Genomic DNA, 27,345 nt, shown 5'->3' with positions numbered 1-27,345 from the left:
ATATGTAAGCATTTAAACACTGCAGAGAGTAGAATTAACAGTATTGTAGAAATTCATTTCACCGAAACAATAACGTGGCGCACAGTGTGACGCATGCACCAGTTTATTGTATTTCCAGACTTGCTTTCGGCACAATTTACAGTGCACGCTACTCTGTTTTTGTCAGACTTGAAATAGCCGAAATACCTTCACACTACGGAACTTCTATGGCTCTTCCGTTTGACAATCTCTCCGGCGTTGGAACCATCATCTGTTTTCTCTTCGGTCACGCTCGGTTGATTTTTCTAGTCGGCACACTCATTTCCTCCATTACGCGCTGGCTCCATTACCCGCTGGCTGCTTCCCAAACAAACACACGTGCGGCTTGGCACTTGTGCTGTACGTAACAAGTCACGCTACGTGACGCTGCGGCTGTGATTGGTTCGGCTCTGCGCTACTTAATTTGGATTGGCTGACCTTTTTTTTTTTTTTTTTTTTTTTGAGGACAAGAGCGGCGAGGTCTATCGCGATAGCGTAATTTCTCTATCGAGTAAAAGTTATATCGCGATACATATCGTTATCGTTCTATCGCCCAGCTCTAGTTTTAAGGTTTCAGTTACTAAACCTTTTGCAGATTTGTTGTCGTAAGCTAAAATATAAGTCTACTAATAACTATGCTGTGATATTATAAACTAAGTTAGAAGTATATAATCATATTAATTTTGGGGCCAATGATTAAAACTTTACATGGGACGAGCAGAAAGTCTCATCTCCTGGACACTGTAGTTGCCTGGCACCCTGAGAGTACGTCACAGCCCTGCTGAAATTAGTCCTATCCAGAAGGCAGGTCAACGACGCCACCTTACCTTGATATTAAGAGGTAGCAAAATAGTTTGTACAGTGCCAAACAGCTTAAATGTTTACTTTACTCTTGGTTGCTTAGTCTAGTGCACATATAAAAAGGCAGGGGAGGAAATATGACCTAGTGGCATCATTGCAAAGTGTATTTTCACTACTGGATGCTGCAGGTGCACACTCAGAAATCCCTACAGAGCCAAGCAGCCAATCACATTTATCTGGCTCAGCACTGTCCTGCAGCAGGAGTGGGGAAGCAGACAGGCAGACAGATGGGAAAGGCCCTCACAGGCCACTGCACACTGCCTCCCCCAGCACTTGATGCAGTGTGTAGCAGGGCAGATGTCTCCTATCTAACACAGAGACCTTTCTGCCACTACCACGGCGTTTGTGTATGTGAAGTATTCAAGGACGTGGAAAGGGCAAGATATTTGTGCGCATTACAGCAGAAAATAATATCGCTGGGCAAACTCAGACGTGGGTTTCACCTTACCTTTCTGACCGAGGGCAGAATCAGCAGTTTGATTTGGATGGTTTTGTCATTTAGGCGTACATTTATAGATGGCTATCTGAATCTGGCACAGAGGGCTAGCTAATATTTAACTGATCTGACCATGCTCTCCTTACACTGGGGTGCAAAAATTTGTTTCCACTGCATGCTGCAGGTATTGCAGTGACAACGAAAGATGTAAAATGCAAATATAAAGATCATAGAAAACTACTCCAGCAATTAATCTGCATACAGGCAGGTTTCATTTCTAAAATCTTCATCATGGTGTTAAATAAAGTGATGGTTTATGGGAGAAGCTGAAGCTTCATGTCTAACCTTGTGGAACAGGTGATTTGATAAAGTGCTACTACTGGCTTTTTACCCTCACTGGTTTTATTATGATTATTGTGATTAGAGTAACAAGGGCTGCTGTTGTGAAGTCTAGAAAAGTGTTTTCTTTGACTTCACCTGGGTTCGCCGTCTCAGGCACAGAGGCAGCTCCTCACAGCTCATTGTGTGTGTCAGAGAAACGAGGCTTCGGCACGAGGCTGGACCGCTGATATGAAAAATAGATGTTTCTGGGCTTTAACCTTGTATTCTTTTTATTTCTACACATACTTGTGGTACGTTTTACCGTATAGTCATGCATCGATTTTTAGTCACCGTTGCGAATGAAGCACTTGTGCTGTCTGGCCATGAACAGCGTTGGCTTCATGTTGTCTTTCAACCCCAATAAGACTAACCGCTTTATTTCACTAATCTCATACACCCTGACCCCAATTTTATAACATAAAGCTTAACTTAACTGAAGCCAATGTGACCCCTGCATCAGTACTTTCTGCATGTATAAAGAGCACACATCGTGTCATACTCTGGAAGCTACATTCAGTGACGGGTAAAAACTGTCAGTCCCATTGATATGAAGATGAGTTTAGTTGTTTAAAACCATCAGATTTGGACCTTTTAAGTCAAAGTCACTTCATTTAATGTGAAAATAAGTGGGTGGCAGCATAAAAAGATAAATGTTTGTTAGAGAGGGGTTTCACGGGTGAACACAACTGTCACTGGTGGAAACTTCATTACAAAGTTGGCCAATGAACTTGCCCAATATGCAGTTCTTACTGGTCCTGGGCGATCAAGACACTGGTTATGTCCTCCTGAGTCCTTTTACTTCATAATGTTTTCTATACTTTGCTAAACAGTGGTGACTTTATTGTTTTATGCTGTAAACTAAAGTCACTATCCCCATATGAGGACATACTTTTAAAAAAAATGTGTCAAAGGGTGGTTTTATGAGAGTTATGACAGATGGTTCGCAGTGAGCTTGTACCGTTCCTGGAGATGTCCAGTTCCACCAGTTGCATGAAGTTAGCCACCTCAGGCGGGAGTCTCTGGATCTCATTGTCGCTCAGGCCGAGTTTCCGGAGGTTCAGTAGTCTGAAGAAAGGCTGTAAACACACATTAAACAACATTAGTCAGAATAACTCTTTCAATCAGGCTCAATGCACAAGCAGCAGGATGATAGCATTTGAGAATTAATGATCAAAAAAATCTCATGATTTCAGTCCCTGGATTAACTGATGTACTAGTTGTTTCAGCTTTATTAATGTTCCTTTTTAGACCAGGAGTAGTAAGAGCAATGCGATCTCACATAAAATTAAGAGCTGATGATGGTCCACATGCAGCCTCAGGCATATCCACAATTTAGTTATGATTACAGGGCGCAATTAATGATTCCTTTCCTTATTGATTAATTCTACTGATTATATCAACAGCAAACTTGAAACAAGGTCAAAGGTCTGGCAGCAATCCCAAAAATAATACTGCCTCTCTACAAGGAAGTGTTAACCTTCCCTGAAGGACGGTAATAAAAATATTTTCCAACCAGTTTTTGTTATTATTATCAAATTACAGGAAAATGCAGAAACTTCTGTAAAATAAGGTAACACAGACTCTTTAATTTAACTATACCCCCACAACGGCACATTATGAGAAAGGAAAAACCGTGTGTGGTGATACAAAACAAAAGATAAGCAGATTAGTGTTTTTGTGGCACAAAAATTGACACACAAGATAAGTAAATGACTCCAACAAACACCTAATAGATAAATTAGTTCATTGTTTTGGTCAAAAGTCCTACAAACGATTTCAGTTGTGTTTCTCAAGTGTTGTTGACATTCCTCTCTGCCCAACCATAAATTCAACATGAAACATCCTTTATGTGCAAAAGAGGGCAGCATCTAAACAACTGGTTTAAAAAAAGGGGGGGGATTAAAATCCATCCTTATATTCTCCCAAAAAAAAAAAAAAAAAAATTCCTCCACACCATGGCAACGGCAGCCAAACAAAGTGGCTTTCGTTCGCAGAGCTGGGAAGAGTGCTGCGGCTGTGGCCGTGCCAAGTGCTTTCACAAGAGCCCGGTTGTTGGAGAGGCGAGCGTTCAGAAACATTCCTCCGCCAGCCGCACTGTGTGCGTGTCATCTGCTGCTCAGATGGACAGACAAGACAAGCTGGCGAGGAGCAGCAAGAGTAACAGGACAGAACTATGCAGTTATTAACCCCTCAATCAGACCCGGATTGTACTGCCCACAGAGGATCCACTGTCCACCCTGTCAACAGTCCCATCAACTGCTCGGACAGGGAGGAACAGCCTTCAGGAACTTGCAGACTAAAGCATTCTGGAAAAGGAATTTGTATAAAGTTATTCTTCGGGTTGTTTTTCTGAACATAGAGTGCCCTCACGTCCGCAAGCTTGGAGCCTCGACCTTAATTCAAATTAAACCTCAAGCCATCAGCAGCATCTTCTGCTGAAAACAACTTTTGTGTTTCAATCACCAATGATTCGTTTACTAAACTGAAAAATCCAAACAATTTCTAAGCTCTTCCTCCTCCACTGTGGATTAAAGATTTTAAAAAAACCTGCTTACGCTACAGCTTCCGAACCGTTGCATAAATATGAAATAAATCAGATAGCGCCAAATCTTCTTTCATGTGTATTATGAGGATTTTGTCTGACATAAGGGTAAAAACAAACATCCCGAGAGAAAGCTCTGTGTTTAAGCTTGTGTTCAGCTCCACTGGTTTCCTCAATGACAGACATTTCCTGATAACTAGCGATGCGTTTTGTTTGGCAGGGGTTAAAAGGCATTTATACCCCAAAAATTTGGCTCGTCTTTTGCTGGCAGCGCAATGACGGGCTCGCCGGTACTTTCCAAAATTCTGATTGGAAGTTCCCCACCTGATGGCGAGTGAAATGGGAGGAGAACATAAACAGAGAAAATAAACAGAGAGTGGGCGTTGGCTCATTGAGGAGCAGGTGAGAGGGATCAAATGGCAGAAACGAGAAACAGGAGCTGAGAGGTGATCATGTGAACAGGTAACCATGTGCAGGAGCCAGGTGGGAACCAGCCTCTGGGAGGGGAGGAGGAAACCTTACTGGGCAGAACAGGAAAAACTTAAAGATGAAAAACCCCTCAGGGTGGTGTTAGAACCCCCACACTTGAACCAGAGTTTTTAAGCTCCTGGAGGGAGACGACACTACGACTACTGGTTACAGGGAGCTTTTTTCTGCACACTTGTTACCCAGAATTTGATCAATAAGGAGAGCGTAAGTGCCAACACTCCAACGCCCTCCTGTTTTGCCATTACTCCCAGCAAACTCCTGGAATTTGCATTGGTCTCAGTGTTTATTTTGAATAATTGGGAACACACGCATCAACAGGTCTCGTGCATTTACCTCACATTACCTAAGTTACCAGATGAATCCAGTCTACATACACAGTCCATACCCTCCGTGCAATATTACCCCATCTGTCACTGCAACCACATCAGGGTGAATAACTAAATAAAATGTTGTAAACAAAAACAAGAACAAGAACAACAATAAAATCTGCTCTTGAATGCATCTAATTTCAGAACGGCTAATAAATGTCAGCTCCTTCAATGAGACCCGGGTCTGATGTCTTTGACGCTTCCACCATGACTGATCTATTTTCAAATCAAACACTGGAAAACAAGCAGTGTCATACTGGTCAATGGGTCATCAGGAATTACAAGTTGTGTACCCACACTGTTGTCTCTTCAGCGCAGCGTGGCAGTCTGTTCAGTCACTTCAGTGGGATTTGCAGGACTGCAAATATGTACGTGACGGTAACTATTTCTGGAGCGAGATGACACACTGGTGACAACGAGACCAGTGTGATGCTTTTCTTTTACGACTTTGCAACCAGAGTGTTTTAATGAGGCTCCGACAAGAGCTGTTTGTACAAGGAAGAGAGCGAAGCTGTGAACAGGAGGATGTTTTACTGCATAGCAGCAGGGAGTGAAGGGGGCAGACCACAGGCGTCAGCAGAGGGCAGTGTGGCAGTGCGGGGTGTCAGAACACTTATAGTAATATGCAGCATATCAGTCAATACAGCCCACTTTCAAGTTTCACTTGTGCCTACAGAAAAACATTCAAACTAGAAACAGTAGCCAAGCCCTAGAAACGCAGACGGTTAAATATTTGTTTGATCAGGACGTCTCGTTCAGCAGACGGGCCAGTTTTTATTGGAGGCACGATGTCACAAACACAAAATAGAAGGTAACTGAAACAGGAACAGAAGGTAAGCTACACATGCTGGACTTCATCAGTTATGAAACAAACACATGGATGTGTTTAGGTTTAATTGACTTTGGATCAGCCTTAAAAAAATAAAAAATAAAAAATAAAACCTCTTGCCTCCCCCTTCACCTAAAACCTGAAGGCGAGGTTCCTCTCTGTCATGGTTTGTTTTGTTTTTCCCTTTTGTGGGTTTTATGCTTTGCATTTATATTTTTGCACCAACTTTGCACGTTTGGTCAGTGACCCAACTGCATGCAAGTTAGTTATGAGAATTGACACAGCTGCACAGATGCAGTTGGATTCTGGTAAGATTTCACTAGTGGGAGGACTGGGTCTGTTTAACTTGGGTGAAATGTTTTGTGTGCAGTGTGTACTTATTCAGGAAATTCCTCATTGTATAGAGTAAAATCAAGCCCGATCACCCTGCCTGCTATAGAGAGCAATGCATCTAACAAAAACAAACACTAAGCTAAAGGCATGCTACCTTTAAGTGCATGGAAACTCCCTAGATGCTTCGTCCTGTTTAGGCTGCATTGCACTCAGACGAGGGCTATGTGCCTCAGGATGTGTTTGCACGCATGCTTGTTCATCACAGTCATCATTTAGGCATACCAAAGGAGATCCTGCTTTGTAGGTCTTTAACTCAGAGCACATGAGTATGCAGAGTATTATAGTCTTCAACACCGGTGTTGTTCGCACGGACTCTACATGGGCGAGTCACCCAGGATTATTTGGCAACTAATTTTAGCATTTTTAAATTTCACTTCTTTTTAAAGTTTTTAAAAGTTCAGTCCCAGCAAGTCAGTGCCCTGGTGGTCTTCTCTATCATTCAGCTGCTTCAGTGTCTTGTCCCAAACTGCACTGCACCATACTGCACTGCAAATGGCAACGATAGTCATTGTCCTCATCTGGAGGGCCACTCCAGCTACTGTCCAGGATGGTGGAGCTAATTAGTTTGATCCTTTATTTGTTCAGTCACAAAGTACTTGGCAAATAACTTCTTTGCAGGGGAAAAATAATTACATAATTTATTTAAGAAGGAATAGCCCCATTGCCACAGTGCCCTAAATCCACTGAAACACCTCACACTCCCAAGTTAAAGTCCTCTGCTTAACCCACGCACCACTGCACAGACTCTGTCTACACAGCTATGATGCGATCTGAGGAAACACCTGCAATTGGTGAAGTCTCCCATTCCAAGCTATATTTTCTAAATCCTGAGAGTCCAGGAGTCCACTTCACTCTCAGATCACTCCAATTACAACATGCTTAAAGGTTATTATGAATTTCTTTTGTCTAATACTGTCAAAAATGTGTTGCATATTCCAGCTTCAGAACTCCGGCTACAGTAGTAAGACTGTCTGGGCATTAAGGCAGCAGCCATGTGCACTGAAGAAGTCTTAAATCTACATGTATTTCTACATACACTGGAAATACATGTCAACCTCACTTAACTCCAATTAAAATGTGGCTACTTATACCATGAGGAAATCTGGGTGGACTGTACGTGCTTTGTATTAGTGACGTTCGACCGTTAGACCAGGCCTGATGTTTACAGAGGATGCAGTGTTCCAATCAAGTGATTCCAGTTAGCTTTTAGTTTCCCTCCAATCCTGCCATCTGACTAGAGACGGAGCAAGCCAATCTACAAGCACGCACACAAAAACTTAATTCAACCTTCTTCTTCTTCTTTTTTTTTTTTTAAAACAAAGGGTATTTGCACTGGATCAGGGAGAAACTTCAATCTAAAAAAAATGTCGGTTTGTTGACTAAAAGCTACTTTTTAAAAACATATTTCAAGAAATTAATTGTAATTCAGACTGAAGAAAAGTTAAGTAACAATCCAAGTCTTCAAAGCTGTGCTGAGGTCATTAAATTGGCTTCCAATTAGTTTTTGACTTAGTTCAAAACTTTATTATCAGTTTTTTAGGCTCTGCGTGGTTGAGGACGTCAATATGTTCTTAAGCTATGAAGCAACTCGACCCATCAGCAACTCGACCCATCAGATTATCTGAACCCGGCCGCCTGGTTTTGAGCCCCTTTTTAATCTTCTGAATCCTGTTAAACTTATAACATTATGACTATTTAATTCAAAAATAAAAGCATACTTGTTTAGTCTTTCTGTAGCCAAGTTGCTGGTCTTAAGTAATCATTTTAATGTTTGCTTTTAATAACTCTCTTACTGAGTCTCTGTTTCTTTAATGGATTTAACTTTTACTTTCATTATTTTTACTACACTATTGTTCCTTTTGTGTTGTTTTTTTTCCATCAGTATGAAGCATTTTGCAAAAGTACTATACAGTGTAATGCTAAAGCTTTGTGGTAGCTCATTGTGCTTGATATACGAATAAACTTTTTCTGGCTTAGTTCTAACTAAAACAAAAACTATGCAACTGAACCCACTGGTTCAGGTCTTAGCTTGCTTTAAAAAAGCACTTAATCAATGGATGCACATATGAAATCAACCCAAGTGTGCCAGAAAGAGGGAAATTACATACGGTCATTAAAATTCTCTTTAATGCACAACTGAAATTCCTATCCAAACATTCCTGGGCCCCCTAATCTCATGCCAAATCTGCCCTGTCAGCCTAGTCCTTATGTCCCCACTCTTCCAAACAGCCATTCCCTCTCAACACACAAACATACACACACACAATCGGGTGAGGGGCTCAAAGAGAAGGGAGGGGAAAGCCCATGCTTTTGTGCTTTCCTGAACTCTTTCAGTGTCCGGGGAAATAAAAAGCTGAGAGGATCTGGTTGACTGAGTAACTTGGTCGGTCACCCGAGAGAGGCTCATTACTGGACGCTTGTCTCTACAGACAGCGGTGGCCATTGTTGTGGTATAAACTCAGTCAGTACATGAGTGGCTACAGACAGAAGGCCGCTCCCTAGCTCTCGTCCTCCTCGTATGTGTAGAGCTATATGAAGCTAAAAGCACCAACACCAGCAGGATTTCAATCTCGGTCATTTCAAGGCCAGTGCTAATGGAGCACATGGAGCAATGTTTGGGCTACTCTGCAGGAGAAGGGGGAGGCGAGGCTTTGGCCAAAACTTCTACACATGAATGATGCCCTAACTGGTCTTTCTTCCCTCCGCCTTCCCACTGTTCCACCTCTCTGGGTTCCCTCCATTTTCCTTGGCAGAGGGACAAAGGCCAAACAGCCAGTCCCACACAGGGCTGTCAGTCACAGTCCAGCTCTAGCTGCTCTCCCCTCTTCCTCCGACCCAGCCTGGGGATTCCTTCATTGTCCGAGAGGGCACCACAGAGAAGAAGAGGAGGGGGTGAAGACTTTAAAGGAGAAAGTGCTGAAAGATAACAAAAGAAAGGAATGACTAAGAAGGATAGAGAAGGCGTGTGGGGAGAACAGCACAAGGAGAAAAGGAAGATTGTGTGCAAAGTGGAGAGGAGAGAGCCGAGAGAAAGGGGGTGACGGTGGATTATTAATGAAGAATGGAGGGTAAACAATAGAGCCCCACAGTGCTCCGGACAGCCTGCACAACTAAGTGGGACAAAGACTTCAGCTACTGACCAAAAACATAATTCCAACGAACTACAGACACGCATCCTTTATCTCACAAATGAGTAATGGTATTTATTATGCAGTTTAGACTAGTCCACTCCGGTCTAAACACAGTGTGGAGTTTAATGCTCCCAGTGGCCTCACCAGAAAACCCACACACGCATCAGCCAACAATACAACCATCCACCTACTCACAACTATAAACTATCATTCCACTTCCTCTGCTCTCACCCGCCATCTCCCACTTTGCGTGTCTGCGTGTGTGAGAGACTGAAGCAAAATACACAAACACACCAGCACTACGCTGCAAATTTCATCTATGAATGGTCATGTGCATTTCATTTAAGACGGTACATCTAATTCTATTAACTCTCACAGAATCTGCAGGAAGCACAGAGAAAAGCAGGCGCATGTATACATACGCCTTTGTTTGGCGTAATTTTAAAAACGGTCCACATATGCGCCTGAGTGTTTGTGCTCCACTTAAGTGGTACTTTGAGCCATGACTACCCTTATCCGGTTCCAGCAGCTCCCCCGGGAGGGCTGAAAAGGCCACACAGATAGAAGGGCGTGGTGACGGTGGTGTGGCTGACAGCATGACTGCCATCTACAGCGCTTACACCTGTCTAAGTGACTTTGATCAGTGTGGAGCGCAAACAGAACTGAAAGCCAGGGCAAGACATACCTGAGCCTGTCGCCACTTACCAGCAGCTCTGCGTTAGTCATAAATAAACAGGTAAAAATTCCTCTCAATAAAAACTGCTTGGTCAATATAGTGACGGTATCTGGGATGTCCTGGATCAAATATACAAATAAGGCCAATAAATTTTTTCTTATTCGCATCAATGTTCATTCTTTTTTCTGTGCTGGGCCCATTAAAGCTGTTTAAACATTGCTGTAATCTGTATTTCATAATCTTTTATTTGTCTTGCATCTTATTTATGTGCTGTTGATTACTAACATGGAACAAACCTAGATTTACCCCCCCGCCCCTGTTTAATACAAAGGCCTGTAAAGCTGTGTAAAGGTCTCCATAGTCACTGTGGACTACCAACCATGCTGGGTGCTTAAGCCGTTTTCACACATCAACCCCAGATAATGCCATAATAATGAGATTGGGACATGGTTGCTCTTTCAGCAGAAGAAAGTTTGCCTCAGATGTGTTCTCCTTAGTGGAAACGCTCCTTTTGATTTAGAGGAGGGCGCTGCCTGGACAGAACAAGAAATGGCACCCACGCCCTCACCGTGAGTTCACATGACAATCACCTGTGTTATTATCACAAGGGAGCAATCGGACTCTGAACTAACATCAGGCAGCTTAAAGACGTCTGAATTGAGGACGTTTGCTCTCGCATGTGTAGTATCCAAAAGAAAACGATGTTTTCAGTCACAAATGCCAAATATTTATTATGTAATAAGAGCGTGATATGCTTCAAATTAAAAGCAGGCAATTTTAAAACTTTAAAATTATTTAAAATGTCTTTTTAAAAAGCTGCTCCTAGGCGTATTCTGTTCCACTTCATTTAAAGCTCAGCGGACACCAGGGAAGGTTTTGGCGATCAGTTTTCTAGGCATTTAATAAGAGAGAAAACAAAAATGGAGCTGCTTAGCCTCAAGATAAAAAAAATACAAGAGAAAACGAGTCAAAACCGAGCACAATTTAATGGTCAATGTTAAATACTGGCCGTAGAAAAAGGAGTATGTATTTCTATTTGAATCCGTTTCCAATTTTGACATGTGCAGCCGTCTTTCCTGGTGTCACACATCACCACAGTCAAGCGGCTGTATGTCACAGTTCCCCATTAAAAGTACAAATTTCAACTGCCCTGATTTTGACCTGGTTTGTTTACTTCTCATAGCAGAGAGAGTGACACTGCAGCCTCAGGTGACATTTTAACAGATTATCCTGTTTATTAATCCTTTAACAGGTTAAAAGGATGTTAAAAGATTTATTAATTTAAACTAACTACTATTTCTGGTGCCTGCCAACAAGGTCAGAAATATTTACTTGTCGCCTTTACTTTCTGAATCCTTAAGCTTTCTTTATAAATTCTGCAAGACCCCCAAACTACTAACTCTATGTCCCAAACTAATATCCTGGCATTGATAGTAATTTCTCTCTTCTTCCATCTGTCCTGTAGACAAAAAGTTCTGCTCCTTTTGCTGCCATGCTTTCTTCAGTGAGGACGAGTCAGCACAGACTCAGTGAGAGATGGACGGATGGGCGCAGCTGCCGGGGTTAGGGCTCGGAGGTAGTGCATGTACACAGTTTATGCAAGTGCGTTTCGTTGCGTGTATACAAGTAAAGTTGTGTATTTATGCTTTCTGAGTCACTGCTTCCTTTGCCTGTACAAACAGGAGGGAGCAGCTCAGGAGGAAAGAGGAACCCTCAACTGAAACAATGATCATGTGGCCCAACGTAAGAGCTCAACCCCTCAGCGTAGTAACTGCGCAGCCTGATGAGGTTTCTGCAAAGCTACTGTGAGTGCAAAGGATTCTCCACAGTTTACATGGTAATAAATAACAGTGACGACAGGAGCTTTCCCCCCTTTGCCTCTGGGGAGAGCGGTTCAGTTTTGCAGAGTTTACACAGGACTTACGTCTGTGAGGATTGGCCTGGAGAGGACCAAATGTTCAGCACTTAAGTTTCCTATTAGCCAGCTGTTTCTGCCATCTCATAGCATCAACTGGTAATCTGAGAAATCTGTCCGTATGTGTAGCTCAACAGCACTCTAACTTGACATTTGTATTGCTGGGGACATGCACAAGTACAGTGTAGTTTGACGTCGCAGGGATAAACTCTTCTCATACTTTAGCTAAAAGTCATTCTCTTATCAGACCTCTGCGTGTATGAAAAAGACACGCACTCAGAGTTTGTTTGGCTATCTTTGTAAGCATATTCAATCGCAATAATGCATTCCTAAGCCTCTTACGCCCAAATTTAACCATTTCAACTAAGTCACAAAGCATATCATAAACCTTATTCTAACTATAAGCTAAACTATAAAGCAAGGTCTTAAACTTAAATATTAACAATATTAAAAAGACAGCATATGGCTTTCAGTGGTCACTGCCAACTCACTTGCCCACAGTTTGAAGTCAAGTCTATTCTTTTGCAAACCTACAAAGAAAAGATGTTCTTGTAGCTCACATGAAATACTTCCAAGCGGTTACCACTTTGCTATTTTCTGGATCCATGCTACATAAGCATGGCCTTGAATTGAACATACCAACCAACAGATCAGCAGATTTTTATTTAATCTCTTGTATTTTGTAATGTTTGGTTTCCTGTGACTAGTGGCTTAAAGTCATATTTGTACAGACGAGCATTTCTCAAGGAAGTTGCAACCCACAATGTGCCCATTCTACACAGCATTCACTATCATGCAAACACAGACGTTTTATTCAGTACATCCTCATAGCCTTTTATAGCAACTGTATGACTGCCTGCATGTGATGCAATTTACAGATTCAGAGTCATCTGTAAATTGCAGCTATAAAAAAAAAAAACATGAAGTCAAAGACTGCAATCTGGTTCACGGGACAACTTTACAAAAATTAAAAAGAGTGCATAGATTTTAATGAGCCTTTTCTCATGTAAATTTTGATTTGTGATACTATATTTGACTTTTCAAACTAGTAATTTCCTCAACTCCCAGGATAAATATAGCCTATATCTCATCTTTATCTTGTAACAGCTTCTATCAACTGATGTAGACACAGAACTAAAGGAGGAACAGGTGGATGTGACATTGTGTGACTAAGAGGCTCCTCCACACGAATACACTTCACTCGGACTATATTCTTGTTTTAACTGTAGAGAAACTCATTTAAAAGTAGTTTTATACCATGTTTGTAAGGAATTACAAATAAAGTGAAGAGGTGGGGGGCACTCTAGTACCATTTCATCTTTTTTCCAAAGACACATGTATAATGATGGGAAACAATGTGGCATGCGGCTCTCTTGGTCATGATTGCTTGGTGTAGCAAAGCGATTTCCAGTCGGCAGTATTTTTAAAAATAGACAAGTAATCCCTCCAGTGTTGCTGTATTGGTGGGCTAATTACCGCTTTGGTTGCTAAAAGTGTCGCAGTGATAGAAAAGCTTCCACCAGCAGCTCTGGAACAACATGTGCACAACTTTATTAAAACAAACACAGAAATAGAAGGAACAAGAGTCCCGGTGCAGATTTGCAACCCAAACTCAAATTCAAAGCAGCAGCCAGCCTGAAAGCTTCAAGTGCTACAGCTTGCTTTCATTAGAGGCTTCATACAGCTCCTCTTCTACCCGACTGAACCAATCAATCATCCCACAAATGCAGAACAGTCAATAACCTTATCGACAACATCCCACTTCTACATTACAGAAAGCAGGAAGCAATACCACACCTTTAAAGTATAAAGTGCTATGTGCCAGAGGGAATGAGGAAACAGCTCCTCTAATGATGAGACAAAACTAAAGGGTGTGGCTCCGTCAGCACCACGACAGCCTAGAAATGTAAATGACGGCTGGTAGCGCCGGTTCCCGGAGAGGTCAGAGCAAATCACGACAGAGTCAAAGCAAAGCTAAGTGGGTTGCTACCATTTTGTATTTTCCAATTTGTTTAATTTGAATTCATGTAGTCATAGTCTTCCTAATTATTATAAGATGTCAGGTACGAATTTGTGAAGTTTAGAGATATATTTCAATCAAAACAACTTTTTCTGACATCCCTTCCTCTGTCTAGTCGCAGGCTGTTCTTCATGATGACTGATGAGAGAGGGCTGTGAGATGATGCAGTTCACTCGACGTCCAGGCTATAAAAGCTGGCAAAGATGAAGCACTCACACTCTCTGGCCCCCTCCACCTCGTTTTTAAATGAATTCTCTTTTGTTCAAGTATGATATTCTGAGCATTCTCCATCATCATCTCCAGTAACATCTCCATGTTAGATCCATCCAAGGTTTTGATCCTGGGATGGGCCTAACTGACCAGCACTCAAAGAAGCTGGATGATGATCTTGCTCTCCCAATATCTTACGAAGACATTTGGGGGAAAAACAAAACAAAACAAAAAAAACAACACCTTATTCATATGCTGCTTCTTCCTCGATTAATTTATAGTAGAGAATGAAAGTGTCAGATTTGGTCACATCTGAGAGAAAGTCATCTTAAATTTGCAATTAAACTCATCTGAATCTGTACTCTTATGTTCCCAATTTGCTATTGCACTCGTTTTAGATGCTGCGTTCACTCCCTTCATCACATTTTCAAATCACTCTTGAAAAGGTTCTTTTTTTTAACCTCAACAAGACTTTTCTCCAAAGAATATTAGGTGAATTATTGTCAGCATTTTGATTCTCACTTTAAGTAATGGTCTGAGATCCTCCGCTATGCTCTCACACTGTAGGAATGAATGAGCACACAAGCAGATCAGTACAGCCACCACCTCCACTCCCCTTTCCCTGACTTCGTCACATGCTCTCTCATTTTCTCTGTGTTCCCACAAACATGACACGAAAAAACCAGAAGCCCTATTGTTTATAGCCCACAGAGGACGTTTGGGTCTTTCCTGGATGGGCAGGATCCGGTATGCGCTGCCTGTCTGCATGCCAGCTCTCAGCTTGTCTCACAGTGGAGCTGTGCTTCAGCGGCGAGCATCAAGACAGCCGGCATCTCCGGTCCTGCACGGTCGAGGTGTTGTGTATACAAGTAATGTTCTGGCTTGTTAGTATACTGTCAATACTTGTCACGAGCTAACCCTCATATCTTAAATGTATCTCAAAAGAAAACTTCCTGTAGCTGATTGATTCACGGTGGAAGATCGGTGGAAACAGAAAAAGAAACCTGTTCAGGAAGAAAATGCCTGACTTATGTAGCGTAACAAGTTACTGGAAAACAGGACAATGAAAAATACTTCCTCAACACTCAGTAACTACAAGCAGCTCCTTAAGATTACTGCGACTGGGATAACAAAGAGTACTACTCCTTTAAAAACTTAGTGTCAGTGTGTAGGAACAGCTTCGGTACAATTGACTCATTGTGTGTGTCCAGGTTGTGGCCTCCCTGACAGTATCATGTGGCTCGGCGTCTATCGTTTTCCGGTAACAGTCTGGCTAGTCTCCCTCTCTCAACACATCTCTTTCAGGAATGTTCCCTGAGCATTTCAAACAGTGTTAATTTATTGTTCTGTATATCTAGTTGCCCGGCTTTACAAGTTGCTACTGCCATTGCTAGTTGGCATGCAAAAAAAAAAACCAAATAAAAAATTAGACTATTCGGCTTTTACTAACATGCAACCCCAGTTAGCTGCTGTCTCTGATGCCTGCAACGTACTAGGGCTACAGCCCTGACAGACGGCAGCACCTCTCTCTTTGTGACAGAAAGTTGTGAACAAGTAATTTTGTAAATTGTTTGCAAGTTTCTCGCATCAGAGCAGACATTAACCACTCGACCAGAGCAATGCATAACCACATTCTGCAGTGGCCTGTGTGTTAACCTGATTCTACCACCACTGCTAATTTTAGCCACATATTGCATGCAATATTGCATGTGCAGCGTTACAAAGTGCAAAGAGCCACACATTTCAGCTAGCTTTTAAATATACACACATGCAAAACACACAGTACTTGTACTGACAATGTTTAAGCTCATCCACTAGATTGGGATCAATTCTCACCGTTTTTGTTTTGGACTAATTAGCAATTCAGATTTTTAACCCTTGAAAATGTTCTCTTTATTTTAATTTAGTTGACGAAACAAGAGTTTTCCATCAAAACAGCCACTACTAGCAAACAATGTGTAAATAAGGCACTAAAAATTATATGTAAACATCCATTTTCAACTGTTCGTCCAGTTGGGATGTTTGATCCTATTCCAGCTGTCATGGAGCAAAAGGTGGGGTACAACCTAGTGAGGTCACCAGTGTATCACAGCACTAACACAGAAAGATGGACAATCCCTCGTGCCCACATTCACACACATTTAAGTATAACCACTTAACCTAACGTGCATCTCTTTAGACTGTGGAAAGAAATTGGAGTCCTCACCCATGCACAGAGATGCCCTATATGTACACACTAAAAAGAGATCACCTTCATTTCACTTTCATATTTCATCTTTCGGAGAGACAAGCCCCATTTGCCATTAGTCTCCTCGTAGCCATTGCCTTGCCCTTATTTTGAAAGTGCAGTTGCTGCTAACCAGCTAGCCCAGGCCCCACTTGCTTGCTTGCTGGGTTGATAAAGCTGCAGTCATTGATGTCAGTTTCCACAGCGAGTTTCTCATCTATGGTGTCCAAGTGTCCTATTTTATGTGAGAGTTCACATTTATACTCTTTTTACTCTGTCCTACATATCAAGTCAATCTCCCACATTTTGATCGAGTTTAAAATGCAAAAGTTAACATAAGTCTCACAACAACTGTGCCTCAAAAAGATGTGCTTATCTCTAGATTTCTTGCCTACTGAAAGCCAAAGATGATTAGCAGACAGCAAAGTGAAATAAAGTGTACACAGCTTACTTGGTAAGATCATAAAAAAAGGTTTACTTTTAATTTATGTCAACTGTATTTACTTAGTGAGGGAGCCAGGGAAATTGGCTTCATATAAAACACAACAGCTTATATTTATCTTACACGAACATCCCTAACCCTCTAATATCAAACTTACATGCAAACCAGTTTTTCCTATCCATCCATCACCATTTTATTGTGCTTATTCAAGGCTGGGTCACAAGGGCAGCAGTTTTTTAAAGTACCAAAATTTCAGACAACCTCTAAGCATTAGACAAATGTCCCTCAAAGTCCCAAATTTAGTTAGGGGTTGCTCAGATCCTATCTCATCTCATGGTTGTACACTCTCCACTTCTCTGTGCTCCACCTGTCCTGAAAATCAACTTTGAATCAGAACCTGCAGCACCTGGAGAACTAATCCATGTGCCACTGCACTGAGCTCACTGAGGCTGCAGCACAGAACAAGGACCTGCAGTCCACGACAGTGACCGAATGACCCAAACCACAGTTTTCCTCGTGTACAGTCACTTTGCTCTTATTTTGAAAGTTCAGTCGCTACCAGCCAGTGAATTCCAGCCCAGCTTGCTGGCCAGGCATTTTTATCCCTTGTCCACCCATCCCACATCCTGAGACAATTTCACACATTGCGGTTCTGTCAGACAACCGCAGGATTAGAGACTCACTGGAGAAGCAGCTGATTTATTGTACAGTTATTCACCGTCACAAAGTACTTGGCTTATAAAATATTTCCAGAGTAGAAACTTATGAAAGGAATTATTCTATAAATGAATATAACAAAACCTCAGCTGCACATACATGCATGCACATGTCCCTCACTGGCCACAAATAGTCTAAATCTGTGGGAAACACTGCAGTATCGCTCAGTTTCCTGGAATCAAGTAAAAGGACTTTGAAACCCAGCAGCCAAATTTAATCAGATATCTAAAAAGAAATCTAGTTTGCACAACATCATGTGATTGTGTAGATATTCAGAAAAGGTACAAAAGTTCAAAAAGTGGTTTACAAGAGCAGCACAAAGTCATTTCTATGTTGTTCGCCCATCTAGCGTTCAACCCCCAGTGGAAAAATAACTGCTCCACTTTAGGTGTTGCTGTAACGTGTCTCTGACTTGCTGCTGTAGCTTCTTCACAGACCCAAAGACCAAATGCGGCTCTGAAACAAGCCCATTTGTTTTCTCTCTCTCGCTCTTCTTCTGTTTGACAGTTTTAGCTCGGGCAAACAGAGGTCAAGGTTTCTCTGATAAAAGCAGTTTTGGACTATCGACGGCCTCTGTGTGCACACGCAGCTAGAGTAGGTCTGCAGTGCCTGGGACGCCCCAGCCAATCTGGTGGCTCTCCCTGACAACACAGGATAAATGTGCCCCCGCATCAGGCAAGCCGCTGGCCTGGGAGATCCATCACCTTGGAGACCAGCGTTTGTTCAGCGAAAAAGCCCGGGGGAATCGAGGAAGCAGAAACCTCCCTAGTGACGATAAAATGAAAACAGAGCACCGCTTCATTCAGACACATTATCTGCCCAAAGATGGCAGCATGTGAACCTCTGCACCACTTAAGCAGGACAAACATCGCTGTGAAGACTTCATACTAATTACAATTTTATTACAGATTTTTCTCCATATACATTAAGCCACAGCCGCAGTTGTTACCTTCCATACAAGATGCAAGAAAAGGATGTCGTTACATAGGATTACAAGCCAAACCCTATTAGTATGTCATGTAGACAGTGTAATTACAGAGTTGTCTACAATCCACTCCCACATGACTCCAGAGAGGATCAATGCCAGGAGCGACCAAAACATGAGCTCTAAGCCCGCAGGCACTCACACGCCGACTCCCATTGGCTGCCTGAAACACGCTCCTCTACACGTCCCGTGTTGTGAACTTTGATTATAATAACCGATCTAAAAATACAATACTGGCGGACCCGATGATGCATGTAAGAAAGATTAATAGAAAAAGAAGGGGAAAAAAGCAAGACACATCATTCTTTAGAGCACTGATTGAATTGTGCTGTCGCCAATGAGCTGTGTCTTATGAAGTATGAGTTCAGCCAACAAGGGTACAAGTATCAGTATGTGCTTGATCTTATCTGACATGTTTTTGTGTCAAACCAGAGGCATCTAGTGGCGCGTGCACACACACACTTTACAAACAAAAATGCTCCTGTGTCAACAGGGGAACTTGCTCTAAAGACTAAGTATTTTTAAAATCCAATGATATATGGACCAGCATCAAGGCTCAGAGCTTGTTAACCATCATCTTTCTATCCACCAAAGGAACTTGGAGCAGGCACGAGGTTGCTAGAATGAACCACCTACTGTTGTGCTTTTTCTTACTTTTTAAACTGGTGTGCACCAAACGGAGAGGCTGCAGATTAGATTGTGCGAGCAGGCGACTCACCGCAGGCATTCCTATGATCCATCAATATAAATTCTTTGGTGGCACAGAGGTTAAGTATTGCAGCAATGTGTAAAGATGATACATTCGACAGAAATCCTTTCCACTGCTTCCATCCACCCATCCATCCAATCACTTTATGTTTATCTGGGTAATGTGGGCAGCAGTTGAAGCCCAGAACTCGTACTGCCAGGGCAACATCTCCGTCTCTTCTGTGAGATCACCGGCATTCCCAAGCTGGCCAAGAAATGTAATCAGTTTTAATTCACATTCCTGCAACGAGCACTATTTTTTCTTATTTGCAACACCTATCGTTTAGGAGAAAGCTGCAGCAAGGTACACGTAGCTGAAGGAAAAGTATATTTGGTTATACTTGTTGACCATAACCGCTGCCTCATTAGCGGCAACGCAGGATCCACAGGGTTTACTAACTTTAACCAAGATGTCAACTCCAAACATAGCAGAACAATGAAAGCTTTAATCGTTAATTTGAGATCGGGATAGCAAATTTTTAGCTGCTGATGGTGACTTTTGGGAGAGCAACAGTCCACTATTTTTTTTTTATTTGTTTGTTTGTTTGTTTTCCAACTTATAGATTGGTAAAAAAAAAAAAAAAATTTAAATGGTCCTCATCAAATTGAACCAATGCATCAAACTTTGCGCTGTAGTTTTTCCAGGGGTCTCTCAGATTTACCGTCCCTGGAGTAGGTACAGAAAGATGCCAAATTCTGCTGTTAAAACACATCCACCCACTAACCAACCCCCAAAAGGTTTGGCTTTTTTTTTGTTAAGGTTATCATTCTATTTTAGTGCATGCAAAACTCACATAGTAAAACAGCCATCGCTTTTAAATATACAAATCATAAAATAACAACAAGAACAATGACAACACCTTCTTTAGAGCTTCTTTAGATTACAGCAAAAACAAATAAATTGCTGAGGGACCTTTTAGTTTCTCTGAAAGCTCCATGGCTTCAATTCCTGGAACTAAACACTCCGGGGACTTTTAGTATAAACTCGGCTAATTATACTCAGCACCATCCTTCCTTCTGCAGTTCTTAAGTCCTCGCTAGCAGTCAATGCTCAATGCAGCAGGTTATCACAGCATGTTCACCCTATGGGTTTATTTCCGATTTTCAGCCTGAAGAGAACGAGCATAGGCGATGGATGTTTTAGCATACCGTAATTGTTGACCATAATCTGGACTACTAAAATGATATTAAATATTAACATTGGAATGGTTCTTTTTCTCCTCCTTGCACCTAGAATAACATTAACTAGTTCAGTGTTTGCATGTAAAAATGGCTCTCCACAAAGAGTCTTAACACACACATCCAGAAAGGAAATTACACTAGGCTTCCATTAAGTCAACAGACAACTACGAATCAATGCAGCTATGGCATACATGCACACTCATATCAAGAGGGAAGAGGTGCTACCATTACGGTAACTTTTTTGTTAACCATTATGAGTCTAAGAGTAAATTTAGACCTTGACTGGAATCTTATCGGCAATCACTCACAGATGATGATCCGTCAGATCACTCTACATTGGTGCAACCTTTTTATTTTAGCATTTCTTACACAACCTATAACAAAAAACATATCTATCCATCTGCAGACATCACTGTCACTTGTTGGGCTTTAATCTGAAAAAAATGACCAGCTGAAACTGAATTTTCATCTTATTCTTCAAGTTCAGCTTCTGCACAGTGCTCCCAGTTGTGTTTCAAGTCCCAGAAGAACATAGGCTAGGTTAATTAAAACTCTACTCGATTAAAGGAAGCTCACAGTTAACAAGGAGACTAAAATTAAGCTTGATTAGCTTGAGAATTGAACTGAAGCATGTTATGCGTATCAGCCAAGCTGCAGCGCTGAGCGAAGTGTCTGTGTGTGGGCTTTTCCAGCAGGAATGTGAAATCAGTGAGTTCAAGTGTGTGTGAGAGTGAGGGGAGAGTCCGTTCAGCTTCCAGAGGGTAGGGCAAACTCCTGGAGATTCCAGACATGCCTGAATTTCCTAGGAAGTCACGTTCTGCAGTGCAAACACAGCTACGCTCCGTTAATTACACAGAACACATCGAGCTACTCACAACGTCTCAGCAAAACCATTATTATGGGAGAGCTGAGGCAAATCTGCTTAAAAATGACCCCTAATTAGGGCTGCTCAATTAATCGAATTTTAATCACGATTACGATCTGGGCTTTCAACGATCATTAAAAATGACTGAGCCGATTATTAGCCCCTCCCTCATGCTTTACTCTCGCGCTGCTCCATGTGGCAAATCAAGCGCACTGCTCTGCATTTCGAACACGCGTCACAACAATTAAGAGGACCCGAGGGAAGCTCGGAAAGCTAAGCAGAAGTTATTTGGAGAGGAGTGGACTGCCGTTGGTTGAAAAGAGAGGTAAAAAAAAAAAAAACTTAAGTGGTGTGGAAACATTATGGCTTCGCGGAGTCAGACGTGGATCAAGTAGACACAGTGTGTAAACTTTGCTATGGTGTCGTAGCTGCACCACAGAGCAACACTGCAAAGTTCACATTTTTCATTTATTTCTTATATTGCAAACATTTGCACTGTTATCAGTATTTGCACACTATTTTATATTATTTTTTAAAGTCATTATTCAATACATTGTTATTGTTAAACCTTTAAAGCCGGTCAGAGCAGCATGCTCGTTTTGTGTAACTATTTTTAAATCCCTGTAGAACCTGAACGCTAAGCTAGCACAATAAATTTTTTTCCATATGAAACCGGAGGAGTTGTACTTACATCTTATGCCATCAGCTTGTCCTCGGTCACGGTTTCCTTCCACATATAGCTTTGCAAAAATTGCATAAAAAGAGCTTGCAGGAACAAAAACATAATATTCCAGAAACACGCTTTGCCGATCCGATCAGCTGTTCTTAACACTTCCCACATTGAAAAAGACGTCAACGTGAACTATCGCAAGTGACGTCGTTTTTGCGGAAAATGTAGTTTTTTACTTGTAGGCCTTAGAACTCGAATTGCACTGCTGGAAATAGTTTATTTTGATGCACATGCACATTCTTTGCAAATTTGCATCATAGGATTGTTTTTTTGTTTTTCCTGCAGTATATAAAAATTGCTGTATCTCCAAAAATAAAACTATGAAGACACTCAAAATAAATTTCCTGTTGTTGTAAACTATTTTTTGCAACTTTTTTGTATTTAAAGTTTTGAGGGATAAACCTCTTAAATTTCTCCAAGTAGAAATATATGTAAAAAAACCAAAAACGATTTTCAATTTTTTTTGTAGTTTATTGCACTTTTTTGCAATTAATGTAGTTACTATGGACTTAATGCATACACATTTTTAAAATATGGGCTATAACAGTTGTATTGATGTATAGCAACTTGAAATGCTCCCACAAATGGCACTACAGCATGTAAAAAAATAATATAAGCTCTGGCGGACGAAATAAATATCGTCAAATAATCGTGATCTCAATTTCAGTGAAAATAATCGTGATTATCATTTTTGCCATAATCGAGCAGCCCTACCCCTAATCATAAAACTGTATCAAAACAGGAGTAAATGGTCCAGCCTTTTATAAGAAAAGATGTAAAAGGGCACCCTGAGTTCAAAAGATTCCCATTTTCTGGAAAGCTGCAGAAGTCTATAAATGATTTGTCAAGTTTGCCTGGTGGGAGAAGTATTATTAGAAAGCCACCCTCTGAGAAAATGAGCACAAAGAGTTGTATTGTGAAATGCTGCGACGGCTCAAGTTAAAATAACTGACCTTTTACTGTAAACAATGCCATGTCTATCAACACTTACTGCATCAGTCATCAGATTTGGCAGCTCTGTTGTGACCACATCAAGTCACTTCAAAGCTAAGAGGTCAACACAAGAAAAAGGAAAGGAAAGGCTTAAGTGCTGAGACAAACGCATTTCTTTAGAAAAAGTAGCACTGGAGATGAACAGATATGTGCTCGGAGGGGCTGCTGATGTGCACGCACCCATAGAGGACAAAGCGTCACCGCGTCCTACACAAACCCGGCACAGCCTCGTTCATTATTCATCAGCGGCATGAGCATGGCACATATATGCGTGCATGCCGCTTTGTCATCTCCGAAGATCCCTGCTGTGCTTTTTTCTATTGACCTCTTGCACTCATTCTTCCTGTATTACACACAAACATTTACCCATCAGCACCTCTCTATTAGAGGCCTGAAAGTGTGGCATCACCCAGCCTGTGCTACATTGTGTTTGCTTAAAAACTAATAAACCAACCATGAACACAGTAACAAGACCATTTCCACACAGATGGGCCTTACATTTTTAGAGAGAACAATAAATATATCTTCTTTGTTTGAATGTTTTTTCTCTGTGCCAAAGCACACATAGAAATAGTAAATACTACCAATCCTACACAAAAATGGACAAAAAAAGTCAATTCAAGTCAATACAACAACGGAAAACAATCCACCAAAGGAAACATCCATATGCTCCTTCCACCCTCTACTCAAAAGTAGAAAGTTTGCACTTCAAGAAAGTTTTGTAATATATTAGTTAAAGAGCTCATCAGTGCAGAAAAACGGAAGATGCTGTGCAAACATGGGTAAAATAAATATGATAAATGCCATACAAAACTGCAAATGGTAAATAAAGATGTATTAGCTGATTTATCTAAGGATCAGTAGATGGTCAGAACACTGGCTGCAAAACCCACTCATGATACCAGCTAATGGGAGGGAAAATCAATACTGTGATCAATAAGGAAGAGAAGCAGGCAATTTAGATAAGTTGTTAATGATTGTTCAGTCAGTGATAGCTTTAATGTTAAGGAAATCCTGAACTCTGAGAACATACTTGATATTGAACAAAAGTACACAAATGGTTTGTTTTAATAAATCTGCATGCTTCGGGAATGAAAGATTTAATTTTCTGTGTTTCACAGAGCAAAAGCAGCTAAACCACATACGGACTGTATAAAGGACGGACGTAGCTGCTCGCCCACTTATATACAGTCTACAGTGCAGAATGTGTGTGACATCAGTGAGTGTCTAACATTAGGTAAAGAGCACTGAAGTAGTATGTACACATGGGCATCATAGTAAAAAACACTGCTGTAGTTGTAATACTGTCAGGGCTGAACATAGCAGATGGGAGGGAAAATGCAAGGGTTTCATCAACATCTCCAATGGGAAGGTAAAAATATGCAAGGCTCAGTCTATGGCTTGGAAACAATATTTACTCAAAATTTGGGTTAAGGTGAAAAGTATTGGTTTTGAACCAGTGTGGCTGGATGGCAGTAACATCAATTGATGAAGAGTTAAACTGGTGTGCAGACAATGCTATCAAAGTAGTAAGCACTGCTGTGGCTGTGTTATTTATGCTTCTTTATCGTTACCTTTGAGATCTCAAGCTTAACATTCCTTCATGGTTCATGCTACATCGTTTAGGATTACAAAGAAACAAGGTGCTTAACGTCCTTTATCAGAAACACCATCAGTTATGCACTGTGAGCATGTATATGGAAGACAGAGGGAGAGCGAGAGCGGGAGGAGCAGGGGCAAGAAACAAACAGAAACAATGCTGTGCTTGGAGGAGTACTGGAACAAACAGCATTAAAACATAACCCAATTTTTCTAAAACGCTGCGTTTTCTAAATGCTCTAAAAAACAAGGTCCAGATTCAAGATGGTCACACAAAAACAGTCCATTCCAGGACTAACTTAATTAATCCCACTTCCTGCTCACAGAGACGCTCCCAACATAAAGCAATCAACAAGAAAAAACACAGCCGTTAACAGATCTGACCGGCCTGAACTTGAGGCGCTTTTATGCTCGACGTGTCGATTGTGTCTGATGATGATTTTCACATCACATCCTGTGACACCGACCAGTCATGTCACTCTTGAGTTTTGTAACCTGGTGCTTTGCGAGCGGCCGTCGTGGTTGGGTCAAAGATACTAGTGTACGATCGCGCCAGTTTTCAACCGCATTTTTAACAATAATGTTGCACAGAAGCTCACAGAGATGTTCCAAATGTTTGAAAACGTGAGTTTGTGGAAAAATTTTTGCAAAAACCCCCCCCCCAAAAAACACTTGACAAAGTCTTGCCTTTCAATTTTGACTTCTTCTCCTCCATATCAACACTTATTCCATGATGCTGTCTAAGTGGCGACATCTATTGTTAAGGAGAGCACAGCAGTTTCTTGCTCCTTAACGGCGGGTATAAATGGCTCCATCAGTCTGATAACGGCACAGCTGTTAGGGAATGTTAGGGAATAAATCCACACAGTTCATGCTCTTTCTCTTCCCCTCATTCACACCGTGGCTGTAAATACTCTGCAATATTGAACTTAACCTGGTTTAACCTGGGAGTGGAGCGGGTAAGATGACTGAGGAAATTAATGAACAATGAACTTCTCTTATAAATGACTCGAGGTCAGGTGAACTGACCTAGGCTGCTCCATAAGATTACAAAATGTATCTACTCATCATATTGTCACCACAGAGATCACTCATGCCTGAGCCTAATTCTGCATGCATCACAACTACAGTTTTTATGCAAATCTGCCAGGTTTCTTCAACTATTAAAATTAAATTAGACTGAGATAAGGAGGCTTAAGATAAAGGGCGGCAATCCATTCACAAACCACTGGTACAGACAGTACACTGGACAGAGGATGTGAGGCCTATCACTTTTCAGAGTGATAGGCCCTCAGTGATTGTGTGTGGCCTACAGATAAAGGGCAGCGTTTGTTTGTGGTTGGTTTTTAATGCCATCCTGGATGACCTATTCCCCCCACGGGGACATCGACACCCTGACAGATTAGCCTCAAAGGGCCACTTGTGTGACTGGGAGTGCTGCCCCTGAGCTTCTGTACGATCAGAAAGTTCAGAAACAGCATCCTTTCATGAAGAAATGTCACAGCTGAATTGAAACGCTCCAAACTTCATATGCTCATTGACAGCAGTGATTTTCTTCCTCCTTTTGGAGTCTGTAGCCTAAACATAACCTGATGAAGATGTGCAAATGCCATAGACAGTTTACTCATGCAGAATAAACATCATTCCTAGAGACAAGTAGCCCTATGCCTTTCTGATGTTTCTAAACCAACTGTTTACAGGATAAGATCAACACATAAATACAGAGGGACAAAAAAAAATGGTGTCACCTTACATCATGTCTGTCTTTAGCCAACACCAGGTATCCTTCCTATCTCATTGCACCAGCAGCTACAGACTCTCCCCTACTGCAAACAGCTGCCACTGCCACCACAGCCATCAATTATTCACCAGAGCTTTGCCTCTGTGTTTACCTTTGAGGCAGAGGCCAGAGTGCACGGGAGAGTGGTGTGAGACAGCAACACACAGACCAGCATCTAGTCCGAATCACACTGAAGACACAGGATCATTTGATGAGCAATGTGCTACTGTGCTCAAAGTCAATTTAAACACACAGGATCGGACTCGGATCGTATTATAACGAGGCTACGAGTTGTAGATTGCGTTTATTCTCCATATCAAGGTGACTTGCAAGCAATACTCATTCAGATTATCAATTATCATCCGTTAGTAATTGCTAAATTTGAAGAGCAACTCACAAGTCAAGCATTTCAGCTGCTGGATTCAGAAAACGTTCAGCATTGTTTTCTGAGAAATAACCTGAGATGAAACACTCATTCAGGTCAAAACAGATATAATCTCTCTTGGCACAGAGCAATATGAGAGGTATATACCCTTTCCAAGTACATGTTGGCTGTTGGTCCACATATACTTTAGATATATAACTAGGCTGTGTACTTCAAACGTTAATTTCAGTTACCATTTTGCCTTCTCTTCATAAGTAAAAACAAGATGAAACACTTATCACACTACAACCTGTTTCACTATGATGGTGCTCTTTTGTCTTTAGGCACACCTCTTCCAAATACTGTCCCTCCCATTTTAGTTAGCATTTGTTTGGGTTTTTGTTTAATTAAGTTTCACTCATGAATCTAGCATTAATGAGACTAA

General features: G+C 41.4%; 1 protein-coding gene across 19 annotated transcripts in view; it reads right to left on the bottom strand.

Moving 5' to 3' along the window:
• Nucleotides 1-27,345, bottom strand: part of scrib (scribble planar cell polarity protein) — a 79,752-nt gene that overhangs the window by 45,703 nt on the left and 6,704 nt on the right. For all 19 annotated transcript variants that reach the window (XM_076888228.1, XM_076888227.1, XM_076888235.1 and 16 more), the window contains exon 2: nt 2,655-2,772. In XM_076888228.1, coding sequence (XP_076744343.1) covers nt 2,655-2,772 — 118 coding nt within the window. The remainder of the gene's footprint in view (nt 1-2,654; nt 2,773-27,345) is intronic.

The sequence above is a fragment of the Maylandia zebra genome, linkage group LG9 (assembly GCF_041146795.1).
Source record: "Maylandia zebra isolate NMK-2024a linkage group LG9, Mzebra_GT3a, whole genome shotgun sequence".
In the NCBI taxonomy this organism is placed as follows: Eukaryota; Metazoa; Chordata; class Actinopteri; order Cichliformes; family Cichlidae; genus Maylandia; species Maylandia zebra.
This window is presented reverse-complemented; position numbering and strand designations above follow the sequence as displayed.